Source organism: Juglans regia, chromosome 8 (assembly GCF_001411555.2).
Source record: "Juglans regia cultivar Chandler chromosome 8, Walnut 2.0, whole genome shotgun sequence".
Taxonomy (NCBI): domain Eukaryota; kingdom Viridiplantae; phylum Streptophyta; class Magnoliopsida; order Fagales; family Juglandaceae; genus Juglans; species Juglans regia.
The window spans coordinates 27049365-27064376 of NC_049908.1; the positions used below are offsets into that span (position 1 = coordinate 27049365).

Genomic DNA, 15012 nt, shown 5'->3' on the forward strand with positions numbered 1-15012 from the left:
AATGATGTTATGAATTTTTTATTTATTTTTTAAATATTTATGATGATTAAAAAAATATATTTAAAAAAATAAAAAAATATTATATTATTTGGAACAAATTTTAGATTTCGAATTCGAGACCCGCTTTTTCATAAAGAGTTTTGCTACACAACCTCTACCACACTCCACACTCCACATTTTTTTAAATTTTTTAAATTTTTAATATTTTTTTAAATTTTTTTTTGAGTTTATTCTTTTTAAATTATTTTAAATTATTTATTCATTATTTATATAATAAATATTTAATAAAAGAAAAAAATAGTAAAAATTAAAAATAATGTGGAGTGTGGAGGTTGTATGAATAGTAAAAAGTTGAATAGATTTTTTGTTTCATGAAACACTAAAAGTACCAAAATAAGTGAAGTGGCACAAGTACACAGTAGAAATAGACCTTGATGTGACAGACATAAGAAGGCATTGACAACGCTAGGGATGCTGATAGAAGTAGACCAGCAGCTGACAAGCATTTTGGTATACAAGCAGGTGTGGAAACCAGAACATCAGGAGGTCCTGCTCGTGCAGCCCGCTGGAAGCAAAATTTAGAACCAACACGAGTTAACAAGAGAATCAAACAAAAGATACTTAAATTATAGCTGTTGACACAGTTCTCGAGTTGGGACAAGAGTAAATGCACTCGGAGCAAGCTTGTTCTTTGAACCATTATCAGTAAACAGCTTCTGAAGCAATGGAAGGAGATACGCAAAGGTCTTCCCAGAACCAGTCTTTGCACGAGCAACGACGTCTTTACCTTCCTAAAGTAAAAAACTCCTAGATTGTCTGAGCAGCCAAACAGAGGATGGACGAAGTAACAACATAGAGTTAAAAAAATCTCACCGCGGTTGCTTGTATTTAAACACGACCGTGCGTTTGCCTAAGGTAAAGACAGTTGTAGGTAAGGGCATTAGATGAACCAAATCTCATGGTCATGTTCCCTCCAAACCTTTCGTAACCTTTTGAAAACATGCATTGCCCAGAAAGAACTCCTCACTGGCAAGTCCCTCCACGCCCTCTACGTCAAGTCCCTCGTCCCTCCCTCCACCTACCTCTCCAACCACTTCATCCTTCTCTACTCCAAATCTGGCCGCCTCTCCACCGCCCGACACGCCTTCGACTGCACCCCAGACCCCAATGTTTTCTCCTTCAATGCCATCATCGCAGCCTACGCAAAAGAATCTAAGACTGATGTTGCCCACCAGTTGTTCGATCAAATCCCCCAACCGGACCTTGTCTCGTATAACACTCTCATTTCTGCCTATGCCGATCGCGGCGATTGTGAATCCGCGTTAGGTGTGTTCACGGAGATGAGAGAGACGGGTCTTCACATGGATGGCTTCACTTTGTCTGGGGTGATCACGGCCTGCTGTGATGACATTGGCATGATTAGGCAATTGCACTCTTTGGCGGTGTCCGGTGGGTTGGATTCTTATGTTTCGGTTAACAATGCGCTTGTAACATTTTATAGTAAAAATGGGTTTCTGGAGGAGGCGAAGCAATTGTTTTATGGGATGGGGGAGATTAGAGATGAGGTGTCTTGGAATTCAATGATCGTGGCTTATGGCCAGCATAGGGAAGGATCAAAAGCGCTGGGATTGTTTCAGGAAATGGAACGAAGGGGATTTGACGTTGATATGTTCACTTTGGCGAGTGTTTTGACTGCATTTACGTGTGTGGAGGATTTGTTGGGTGGGCTTCAGTTTCATGCTAAGTTGATAAAAACTGGGTTTCACCAGAATTCTCATGTGGGTAGCGGTTTGATTGATCTATATTCCAAGTGCAGGGGTGGTATGTCACTTAGTGGCAAAGTATTTGAAGAGATTCCTGGCCCAGATTTGGTTCTATATAACACAATGATTTCGGGATTTTCACAGAATGTGAATTTCTCTGAAGATGCTCTTGACTGCTTCCGGCAGATGCAGCGTGTCGGTTACCGCCCTGATGATTGTAGTTTCGTCTGTGTCATTAGTGCATGCTCCAATTTGTCATCTCCCTCTCAAGGAAAACAGATTCATGCACTGGCAATTAAATCTGAGATTCCTTCAAATCGAATTTCAGTGAATAATGCCTTGATTGCAATGTACTCAAAATGTGGGAATCTTCAAGATGCAAGGAGGCTATTTGATAGGATGCCAGATCGTAATACTGTCTCTTTGAATTCAATGATTGCGGGTTATGCCCAACATGGTATTGGAACAGAATCATTACGTCTTTTTCAACAAATGCTGGAGACAGATATTGTGCCTTCTAACATAACCTTCATCTCTGTCCTTTCTGCATGTGCACATACCGGGAAAGTTGAGGAGGGTCAGAGTTATTTCAATATGATGAAGGAGAAGTTTGGAATTGAACCAGAAGCAGAGCATTATACATGCATGATAGATCTTTTGGGTCGTGCAGGAAAATTGAGTGAAGCTGAAAGGCTGATTGAGACAATGCCATTTAGTCCTGGCTACATTGGTTGGGCTGCATTACTCGGTGCCTGTAGAACGCATGGAAACATGGAGCTAGCTGTAAAGTCTGGCAATCACTTTCTTCAGTTGGAACCTTCAAATGCTGCTCCATATGTCATGCTTGCTAATATTTATGCCAGTGCTGGCAAATGGGAAGAGGTAGCAACAATTCGAAAGCTTATGCGAGATAGAGGTGTGAAGAAGAAACCAGGTTGTAGTTGGATAGAGGTGAATAAGAGGATACATGTGTTTGTGGCTGAAGATAGTTCACACCCAATGATTAAGGAAATTCATGAATACTTGGAGGGGATGTCGTGGAAGATGAAGCGAGCAGGGTATGTGCCAGATGTGAGATGGGCTTTGGTAAAAAATGATGAAACGGTGCAGGGAGAGGAGATTAGGTTAGGGCATCACAGTGAGAAGCTAGCAGTTGCATTTGGGCTGATCTCTACTAAAGATGGGGAGCCAATACTTGTGGTGAAGAACCTAAGAATTTGTGGGGATTGCCACAATGCAATTAAAGTAATCTCTGCCATTTCCGGTAGGGAAATTACCGTTAGAGATTCTCGCAGGTTTCACTGCTTTAAGGAAGGACGATGCTCTTGTGGGGATTATTGGTAGTAATAGATTTTATCGGTTAGAATGAGGGAACCGAACTATGCTTTTACAACAGAAGAACAGGCACGCCCATGCTGTATCGGCCCCCATAGAAGGCATGATATCAGTGACTTGTGAATCAAGGTTATCGATTCACCGACCAAAATACCAAAACTCACCAAAATTGTTAAGCAGTCTCTTGAGATTTTGCGTTAATTCACATCATTTTCACTCTTGAACCGATGAAAATGTAGAATTTCCATTCTTTCTTTGACTTTGCCTACTGCAGATCACAAGTTATAAGTTTATAACCAGTAGAAACTGTTCGGTAACACATGTTTGTATACAATGTTTAGAACAAAGTTACAGAACATCAGGTAATGTCGTTAACATCTGTTGCACAAAAGCTAATCACCCACCGCAGACTACAGACAACGTTTTATATGAGAACCGGACAATTTTACTTTTGTGGCTTTGTTGCACGTACGAGAGAATAATATGTTATCACAAATCCGAAAAGATCAAGCTTACATAGACAAAAACATTTGGAATGTTGGGATCAAGCATGACCTGCCAGCAATAGATTTTCATGAAATTATCCAGAAGGAATAACAGAACCAAGAAAATTACATCTAGAAACCTTTCGAAGGCGTACATATGTCCAATAGGAAAGTTTAATCCTAATGCTATAGGGTCCTCTCATAGATGGTGTGTGCAAGGATGCAAATTAGAGGGAAGTAGAAACATATATAGGAGATTGTCATTACTAAACATCTCCTTAGTTATAATGGAGAATTGAAGAATTTAAGTAGCCCTTTCACCACCATAAAACCAATAAGAACCCATAGTTATTTATTTATTTTTTTTCAAATTCTAAAAATATATGTATTGAAGTTTTTTCATAACTAAAAGTTTAGATTTACATATAAAAAAATAGGATTATTCTTAAACATAATAGTTTGACCCCAAAAACTTTTGAAATCCAAAAAATATCATTTTCTAAAACTCGCATTGCTTTTCGGACCCACCCCTGCAGAATAAACTCTGATCCCGTGCACTGCATCATCGGAAGTTTTCCTATACATATAGTTCCTTAAAAAATAAAAAATAAAAACTCTGTACTTTCCAATAATTCAGTAGTTTAAAATCAGGATAAAGTTCCTAAAGTCCATGCATAACAGGCCAACGGATTTGTATGTTCATTCCCAAGTAAAAAGATAAGCAGCGAAATTTCTTCTATTTTCTTCTAACAGAAACGGGGCCAGATAAATTTACCTTGAACCTTACTAATTGCTTCTCTATCTTGTCCAAATATACATATACTAACTAAAAACATGTGTTAATCAATAAAGCAAGCACACCCAAGAACCAAGTAACTTATCAAAAAATAGTTGGTTCTGTTCACCAATTTAACTTTGGGTTGCTGAAAAGGAGTTTGAATAGTGGTGCTTTTTACCTCAGATGAGTAAATGGCAAGACCGCATTGATGATTTGGATCTTAGATCTATTTGTGTCACCTGTGTGTCGTGCATTTTAGACGAAGACAGAGTGGAAGAGAGAGGTGGCAGAGTTGAAGTTAAAGGGAAATTGTTAATTATTGTGGGGAACGTGAGTCGGAGAAAAATTGTTTATAAAACATAAATACTTACTCTCTAAAGATAAAATAAAAAAATTTGACTTAGGCATCGGAGAAGCTGATCACCCCTGAGCCCTCACATTCCTTGTGTTGCCGGAGCATCAAGCCCGGTGACCGGTGTGTAACATATTTATCTATTATTTCTGTTGTTCTCAAACACTACTTGCAGACCGTGTGGTTATCATGAGCCGCACAGAACAAGAGATATGAATGGCTTCCTCAAACCAAAGCTGGTGTAATTTTCTTCATATCTCTGCTAGTGGTTGTTCTTTGGCCAACTTGGATCTTGGCTTGCATCAGGGTCACGAAGGTTCTACGTAGTTGTCGAGCTACAGTTGCATTCACCTCATAATCACCAGGAACATAATTCACACAAATACTTTTTCTGAAATCCAAGGCCTAGTTGGTTGGTCCCATACATAAAGTGAGGCTTAGTAGCAACACTTCAAGATAATCTAGGAGCTGCTCCACAGTCCTCACACACATAGTTGACGATAATTACCAACGAAAAAAGGCGAGAGTTTGGATTGGGAAGTAAGCCCATAACATAGTTATCCAGATTCTCTGATGAAAATTACTTTTTTCTTTAAAGGAGTTTCTTCACATTTTCTATAAGTTAAAGAGCAAATGCATAATTTTGAGTTCTAACAGAATGATTGTTCATATAGTTACTGCAGTTTATAGCGGTCTCAATGTATAAACAATTATGCCATGCCCTCTAGTGGAAATAGATACATTAAATTCCATCAATCCCCCCTACCCACCCCCTTTTGTCTGTATACATATATTTGCTTGCTTGTGATGACTCTCTGCTTTCACTCGACTGCAACAAAGCCTCAGCTACTTGATCTCTGCCATATCCTTTTCGATGTCTTGCTTGATAGGAGGAGCTCTATAGTATGCTGAAACGGTTGCAGGGAAGAACATCTGTCTCACTCCTTCTGCCTTGATAATGGGAAATATTATACTGGATGCACTCTGAAAAGTACAAAAGTTGTTCAATAGGCATTGTAGGGGATATTTATTTATACAGATGAGATTATTAATTCATGCCTATAGATGTAAAAACAAAAAGAAAAAAGGATAGAATAACTATTTGGACTTGGCATTCTACAAAAAAAAAAAAAAAAAGATTTGGAATACGCACCGAAATCAACCTAGCTCCAATCCACATGCCTTTGGGTGAAGGAAATGGTAGTAGCAGACGACCAACACCATATATTGCAACCGCAAAGAAATGGAGAACTAAATTTAATGGACGTGGGTTTAGACCAGAGAGTAAAGCTACTGGTCCTGTTGAAAATATGCCCCCAAGGCTTAAATAGTCAAAACATGCTTGGCGCATCTCCTTCCTTGCCTGATCAGGTGAAGAAGAAAACACCTTGTAGAGGGCACCAGCCAGAGTGTTTATTGTAGAGGCCACCGGCTATAATGACAAACCATATCATACAACAATGTTAGCGTGAATTAACATCCCTTGGACATTTAAAGGTTCCTTAACTTCTACCAAAAAAATAAAAAAGGTTCCTTGACTTTTCAAACATCATCATATGACAAAGCAATTCAGAAACAAAGGAAAGAACACTTTGCCATCCAATTCTACTAGCACCACATGAATAAGCAATACATGCAGCAATACACTTTTTGTTCTAGAGAGTTTACCTTTCGCAAGGTGTAAAAGGATTCAAGATACTTGGACAATGAAGGTGCATCATTCAGGTCACGCAGTGGCTTAAGAAGATCTTGGAGTACGACAATATCGGAAAGTGCCACAGTCATCCCACCTCCAGTTAGAGGATGCCGCATGTTGAAAGCATCACCCATTAGAAGGGCTCCCGGAGTAGGAAGAGGATCCGCTGGCATGCTTCTATTTGGCATGGTTCTAATATTTCCTTTATCAACTGCAGATATGAAGGCCTCCTTAAGCTCAGCTGGAATCTGTAATTGAAATTCTCTAGATTAATCCAAGGTGCAGGAACAGATGTTCTTGTTGAAGCCAACGCAAAACAAGGATGAAAAATACCAAATACAGTAATAGTGGTACTGCCATTGGAATTGAGTCGTGGACTTCAAAATCAAAGATCATTTACAAAAAAAAAAAATTAGATACCTGTGGAGCCACCACCGTTTTCAAATAGTTGGCCATTTCGCCATTAGCAACAGAAGGTAATTTCTGACCAGGTACATCAACCAAACAGCGAACCTCAGTACTACTGATTGGATAAAACAAGATGGGTGAAGGGTCGGCTAAAATGACATGTCCATGATTTGCAAATGGAAGTTCACAGTTCTCCAAGACTAAACCCACAAAACAAGATGGCACGTCTACCTGTTGAAAAATGTTAGTTTTCCACAGAGTCAGTCTCAATATAGAATGGAGCAAGAACGCATATGCCCAACCGCAAAATAGTAGATGTGTATGCAAAAAAAAAAAAAAAATTTCTCTAGACCTTGGATTATGATAATATATATTATAACTGTCCAAATATGATCAATGAACAATTCCCAACTCAACTCTAACTGCACCAGGCAAACTGTAACTATCAGATAGTTCCAAGATGGTAACTTCACCTTAGGGTTACAAAGAGAGCGGCGCAGATTTGAGAAACAACCATCACACACAATTGTAAGAGGAGCATAAGCTTTATGTTCTTGGCCATCCTTCGTTTTGTACTGAACCCCCTTAACGGTCCCATTTCCTTCAAGCAGGGATGTAACTGTACCTTGTTCCAATTGCACACTGAACAAGGACATAACTATGTGCTTAGTACAGTGCAAACCTTGAAGACCAAATTCAAGAAAAGTGGAATGTGCACAAAGCAATATTTTAACAACCTACAGTGTAGGAGATTCATGGAGCAAGAATAGCATAAAACTTTACTATGCGAAGTTGAAAGTAAGCAGCAAGAAATATTACTTGGGAAGAGTGGCAGCTTTTTCTCTCATCCTTTGTATAAAACGCCCGTTGTGGAAGCTCCTTCCAGCCACATCTGAATGAAACTTTTCCAAAGGGTAAGACAGTCTAGCATTTTTCCCATCCTTGAAGAGAGCATATCCAACCACTCGCTGAGCGTCAATTTCCTCAACACAATCTGATATCCAAGCACAATTGTGTCACCAATACACAACCAAAATCAATACTAAGTAATCATTAAACCAACGCCAACAAATTCTCCTTGGAACAAGAGTCAGTTCACAACCATGTTTGCAGTCATCCTTAAAAAGGTTTTATTGTACTTGAAGGATACAGGAAATTACAATAACGATGTGAACTACCAAGCATACCTTCAAGGCCCAATTCAATTAGTTTTAGGTATCCCCCAGGCTGCAGAAGTTCACCGACAATTCGGTCTGGCTCTGTCAAGTCTCTTTCAATCACATGAACCCGTCTTCCGTCCTGCAATTAGTTGCAAAAAAATTTCGATTCTACTTGTAAAAGGAAATAAATCAACAATTTAAAGGTAAGTGGTTGTTGAGGGGTGATATTGCAGGTAAAGTAGGCAACTTTAAACACAAGAACTTCGTAACACGGTTTACATCTATTATGTCTAGTAAATCACAGGAAATCATTAATAATTAGATGCCGCTACATGCGATAAAACTCCAATACTGGTAAATCTTAAATCACTTGTGAGGTGGCTGTCACCTCCCTTGAAACACAATGCATTCAGTCAAGCTTCCAATTCCTATTGATTAAACTATCTTCCTATTGATTAAACTATCTAATACAATTTTATATTATCATTGTACTTGCGTAATTTACTTCCACACATATTCACCGACCCAGATTCCCCAATAAAATAAAAGTAAGCGAAAATTAATTAAAAAAAATTATTTTCAAGCCTTGACGCCGGATACCTGAATTTGATCAGTGCCTATATATATGCTATCCAGAATTCTCTGGTTTCATAATACCGGAAATTTCAAAAGACCCACCAATTTTCGTGCCCATGGAAAAAGAATTCAAGTCGAGAATTTTCAAATTTTAGAAGTTCTTTATTGTCTTGAGAAAAAAAGAAACAATTACCTTGCCGAGGGTGTAAGCGAGGGCGGCACCGGCTACACCGGCGCCGACGATGATAACGTCGGTGCCAGAGCCCTCCAATGGGCGAGATTCTCCATCGCTAAAGCTCTGTTTCGCGCATTCTTCCGGAAAACTCTTCTTCTTGAGCTGTTTCTTGTTGGCATTGCTACAATTCCAACGACGGAGAGAGTAGAGAAGAACGAAGCCGAACAGGGAGGCAAAGAAGGCCCAGAGCACGTGCTGGTCGATAGCCATCATTGTGTTCAGCGGGATGAAACAATGAGACCCAGATGAAGAAAAAGAGGAAGAACAAATGGGTTGGATCAAATCCTCCGTTTCACCCTCTACCCTGCTCGCAATACCGGCTCTTGTTCTGGTTCTTCTAAGTAATATGGATGTGGATGGTGAGAATTTAGGAGGCAACGAGGCTTTATAGAGAGAGATTACAACGCAGCGGTGGTGAAGAAGATATGGTCGTGGCCGTGAATGTAAATGTGCATGTGAATCGGTGGATTTATAGCAGCAACTGTGAAACTTGAGATTGTTGTGCCATTGTGGTGGGTAAGAAATGGCTGACTGCCTCATAAGGGACCTTGGAATTGGTTATTGTCTTTTTGCCCTTTCTCTTCAAAGTCATTAAATAAAGTTTAAAGTAGGAGGAATACAGGGTTGTCTTTGAGGTAAATTCCCTCTAATTCAGGTCTTTAATATTGACCCCAAAAAGTAAGTATTAATAAGACATGGACTGACTCTATATATATAACTAGGGAACATTATAGGCTAGTTTGGTTTAGTGGGTTGTTAAATATTTATTGCAAAGCATAGCTTGATATATATATATATATATATATATATATTTTTATAATAAGGAGTTTCGAATTTCAAACCTCTATTTTAAAAGGTAGAGTTTATATCATAACTTGATAGAACTTCCTTCTCGAAAATAAATTAATGTCTCGTTATAATATTAAAAAAATTGAATAATACACGTAGCAAAGCGGAAAGTGTGGCTATCATGCATGTAAGTAGCAAAGCCTTAAACAGTGATAAATACCATTTAATTAGTTTATATATTTTTAAATGATGCATAGAGTGTAAAATTTCTAAATAGCACGACTCAGGAATATATCTCAAACAACTTTTATAGTTTTGGGGGCAGCTGTCCGGCCAATGATCATTAAATGCGAGGGAGTTAAATTATTCCGGCCAGTAGGCAACAGATTATTAGAGAGAAATGATACTTCCAGTCGTAAGTGTGTAAGTGTCGTGCAATCGTTCTAAAAAAAGTAAATAAATATGAGATTCACATGAAAATAAATTAATTTTTAATAATAGACTCCACTTTTTTTTCAAAGCGACTACACGACACTTGCACATTTCACGACTGTATGTAATATTACTCATTATTATAAGCAGCGGGCAGCCTAGTTTGTATATTCTAGCGACTCTTTTTTTTTTTGGGCTAATTAATTTGTATTGCCTAAATTATTTCGAAATTCTATTTATTTATTTTTTTTTTTTGCTTTTTTTTTCTGCTTCAGGCCAATCTTGTTAATTCATATTGTTCATGTTGTCTATTTAAAACAAAAATTATTAGCAATTTCTTTAATTTATAGACGCATCCAATTATAAATTAATTATGTAAAAACATTTCATTAAGTAATATAAAAAATATTGATACATATATTTTGATTTTTTTAAAAAATTATAATAAATCCCACACAATATATGAAGGAGCTATAAATAACCAAATTTATATGTAAAATATCTCAAATGAATAGGGTTAGATATAGTCTGCCTAGAATGTACAAATCACACGCACTACTCTCACTACAACAGAATGTGTATTTTGTGACAGAGGAAACTGTCACAAAAAAATGGCAAATCGTCACTAAACATATTTGGTGACGGTTTGAAACCGTCACCATGACCGTCACGTAAAGTGCGTCACAGAAAATATTTGGTGACGGTTTACTGTTCAACCGTCACAAAAAATATTTTTAGTGACTGTTGGAAGTGTTCCGTTCGGTACAACGTTTGAACATTCTTTTTTTATGACGGTTATGAACTGTCACAGAAAATCACGTTCGGACGTAAAATTAAACGTTCGGACGTTATACCCGACCCGATTGGCGTTCGAATGAGAGAAGTTGACGTTTGTTGTATATCGTTCGAACGTATCATATTTACGTTCGAATCTTAATGCGTCCGAACGTTAATTACAATAAACGTTCGAATATTTGTTCGAACGTAAACGTAAATGTTCAAACGTAGCGCGTTTAATGTTCGGACGTTATTTCGAATGTAAACGAAGGAGCGACCGAATGCAAGTTCTTTGTTCGAACGTTAGTCGGTTTAACGTTCGAACGATTCAATTGTATTTACGTTCGAACGTTTGTTACAATGTGAACCAACGTTCGAACGATTTTTATTTACATTCGAACGTTCGAATGTTATTACTTAACGTTCGAACATTGGTGCAAACATTTTACGTTCGAACGTAAAATTAATAACATTCGAACGGTTGCGCCAAAACATTTTACGTTCCAATGTAAACAGACATAACGTTCGAACGTATATGTGACGTTCGAACGCATATTTCCCATACGTTCGAATGTAAAAAAATCTCATTCTATCTTTAGTGACGGTTTCTAAAAACTGTCACAGAAAATGCCTTTTAGTGACGGTCTAGGGACTGTCACAATTTCTCAACCGTCACTAAAAAGCAATTGTGTTGTAGTGTCTCTTTAAAAAATAATTATAAAATCTACTATTAAAAAAAATATTTTTTTTTATTTGAATTCCATATTATTTCTCATCTCAAATATATAATTTAAAAATAATAATATATACAATTTTAAAATGTACAGACTCGAAACATTCTCTTTTGTCTTGGTAAGTGTTGCCACATAACCTTGAGCCACGTCATAAAAATGTGCCATAAGCTGCATGCATGCATGCATGCCTGTCGTGAGATGACATTCATAATGGGTTGGAGGGGCTGAGGTTGAAAGATGGGACTAGGAAGTGGGGACTAATTGCATGCGTGCCTTGTTTTAATGCTTTTTACGATCTGTTGTTGTTTTCTTGTACGTGTAGTTGCCTGCTTAATTTGTATCGATCTATGAAAGCTTGAGGACCAGAACTTCTTTTTTTAGGTTTTTTTGGATGTCGTTATCACAACAAACAACAAAACAACACCGATTCCTTCCTACAATTATGAAACCTCTAGGATATAAGAAAAAGTACTCTTCCCGTGGAGCTACAGCTACTGCTCGTGACTCTCGTTGGAATTTTTTATTTTTTATTTTTTATTTTAATAATATTGTGATTTTTTATTTTTAAAAAAATATTTAAAAGTGTCAAAAAATTATATGTAAAAAAGTAAAAAAAAAAAAATTTACTAATGTAACTAACGGTAGCTATTAAAGGAAGTTGAGAGCGGTGGTTGTAGTGCCACCCAACTAAAAAATAACCATTTGTTGAGTTTGATTCTTTAGATTTTTTTTATGTTTGGTTCTCTATTTCATGGTGGTCAAGGCATTGAATCCTCTCTATTAAACACATTGTGGGTGAAGTGGAGAGGGGATTTTACCCGAATTTCATAACAAATAAAACAATCCTTTGATTCTTCTGGGTTTTGAAATCATTTTAATAAAAGAGAGGGGTACTGTTAATAATTATCTTTTTAATCATAATCTTTTTTATTATTTTTAACCTGATATTAAATAATTAGAAAATTATTTATTCTCTTCTACTTATTTACATATCATCTAATGTTATATTTGTAAATGATGAATATTATTTTTCTTAATAAAAATAGGCAAAAAGAAGAACCACTTGAAGGTGGCCTGATGGGAGATCTTTCAACTGATGCCGCACCCCTTGAAGGTGAAAGTTCAGAATTTTATAGGTCTAGTACTATAATTTGTCAGTTTGTTTTACCAGAAATAGTTTGGTCATAACAGTAAATTTACAAATTAACGAGGCTTGTTGTGGTACGTCAAATTGTAAAATTATTTTTATTGTAAAATAAATTTAATAAATCATATGAAACCACATTAGTTTATGAGTTTATTTATGTATAATCTCTTTGTGACTGTAACACTTATCTACTTATATATCTAAATAACTTGGTCTTTTTCTCATGTAAAAATGCTTGCTAATCAAGTGGCTCATCACTTGGCAAAATGAGCTTTGTTGAGGAAGGAGGTGAGTGTGTGTTCAAGTCAGTGGTTGCTATGCAACCACTGCCAATCCCATGAAACTCCTATGCTGGAACTGTCGAGGGCTTGGGAACTCTCGAACAGTTAACGAACTTCACCTATTGGTGAAGGAAAGAGCCTCATCTGTTATCTTTCTGTCATAAACTAAGAGTAACAGATGTAAAATGGAGAAAGTGAGCAACAAGCTAGGATTAGAACAAAGTTTTGTGGTTGATAGTATAGGCAAGATTGGAGCCCTTGCTATGCTTTGGAAAACTGAGGTAAATGCTCAATTACATTTTTACTCAAATAGTCATATCTAATTGACAATTATACTCGAGATTGGAGGCCAACCTTGGAGACTTTCTGGATTCTATGGAAACCTTGCCACAGAAAAGAGGAAAGCTAGTTGGAGACTCCTCAGAATGCTTAAACATGAGCCTTCAATGGCTTGGTTATGTATGGGAGACTTCAATGAAATCTTGAGTAATAATGAAAAGTTTGAGTCAGCCACTAGACCTTTTTCTCAAATGGAATGTTTCAGGATAGCTCTAGATGACTGTGACTTGGGTGACCAGCTTTACATAGGTTCAAAGTATACATGGAGTAAGAACAGGGAGGGGAGAGGTTTTACCAAAGAAAGATTGGATAGAGCTATGGGAAATGAGGTATGGCCATTACAGTTCAGTAACTGCGAGGTCTCAGTGTTATCTGCCTTCAATTCTGAACATTCCCCTTTGTTGATCACATGTGACAATGAGGAAGCTGGAGTTAATAGAAAGACAAGATTTTTTAGGTATGAAGCTTTCTGGTCATCGAAACATGAGTGCAAAGATTTAATCAAAAGGTCCTGGCAAGTCTCCTGTAGAGGGGACCAACCACTGAGAAATCTCCAATATGGCCTGGACAGTTGCAAGCAGTCATTGAAAATCTGGTCAAAAGCCTTGAATGGTAAGCAGAGACTTTTAATTAGATAGAGAAGTGATATGATTCAAGTGCTGCAGAGACTTAACCAAGGTGATTTTAATGACACCACCAAGGGACTTCAAGGTGAAGTTAATCAACTTTTAACTGATGAGGAAATTAAGTGGAGGCAGAGGGCAAAACAGTTGTGGCTCAAGGAGGGAGATAAAAATACAAGTTACTTCCATAATTGTGCCTCTCAAAGGAAAAAGACTAACATCATTGGTCAGATTACTAATGAAAGAGGTGAGAATGGTAGTAACATTTCAGAAGTCAGTGAAACTTTTCAAAGGTATTACCAAAGGCTGTTTGTAACCTTTAACCCGAAAGGTATTAAGGAGGCTCTGGTGGACTTAGATCTTGTAGTAACACCTGAGATGAATTCCCAGTTAACAAATGTTTGTTCTTATGAAGAGGTAAAATGTGTTTTATTTGAAATGGATCCACTGAGCCCTCCAGGACTTGATGGATTCTCTGCTGGTATTTATTAGGACCACTGGGAAGTAGTTGGTGATGGTGTGGTAGAGGCTGGTAAAGAGATATTCAACTCTATGAGAGGACTACATGAGATCAATGAAACATTTATTGTTCTGATTCCAAAAAAGAGGAGGCCCACCCTGGTGACTGAATATAAACCAATAAGTCTCTGCAATGTTGTTTATAAAGTATTCTCCAAAGACTAGCTAATAGAATTAAACTTTTTTTATCCAAGTTAATCTCCCATTCACATAGTGCCTTTGTTCCAGGGCGTTTGATTTCTGATAAGATCATTATTGCTTATGAAGGTATGCACTCAATGAAACATAGAATGAAGAGCAAGAATGAGGGGTACATGGCAATGAAATTGGACATGAGTAAAGCATATGACAGAATAGAGTGGCCTTTCTTGGAAGTCGTGTTACTTAAGATGGGCTTTGATAAGGGGTGGACAGATTTGGTAATGCAGTGTGTCTCTTCAATGAAATACTCTTTGTTATTTAATGGGGTTCCTCAGCAGCACTTTCTACCATCCAAAGGACTAAGGCAAGGAGACCCTCTTTTCCCTTACCTTTTCATCATGTGTACTGAAGTCCTTGGGAAGATGTTGGATACAGTGGAGAG

General features: G+C 37.5%; 2 protein-coding genes across 2 annotated transcripts; one reads left to right on the forward strand and one right to left on the reverse strand.

Annotated features, from left to right (window-relative positions):
• Positions 1-510: 510 nt before the first annotated feature.
• LOC108982405 (pentatricopeptide repeat-containing protein At3g49710) lies at positions 511-3415 on the forward strand. Its single transcript, XM_018953778.2, has one exon. It carries the CDS (start codon positions 945-947, stop codon positions 3105-3107), a length of 2163 nt encoding a protein of 720 aa, XP_018809323.2. The 5' UTR covers positions 511-944; the 3' UTR covers positions 3108-3415.
• A 1939-nt stretch (positions 3416-5354) lies between these two features.
• Positions 5355-9366, reverse strand: LOC109022319 (squalene epoxidase 3-like). The gene is made up of 8 exons (XM_019005194.2): positions 8747-9366; positions 8005-8116; positions 7637-7811; positions 7291-7459; positions 6830-7048; positions 6382-6657; positions 5867-6145; positions 5355-5697 (listed from the first exon to the last, which is right to left on the reverse strand). The coding sequence occupies exons 1-8, from the start codon at positions 9326-9328 to the stop codon at positions 5560-5562; spliced, it is 1950 nt and encodes a 649-aa protein (XP_018860739.1). The 5' UTR covers positions 9329-9366; the 3' UTR covers positions 5355-5559.
• Positions 9367-15012: the final 5646 nt, after the last annotated feature.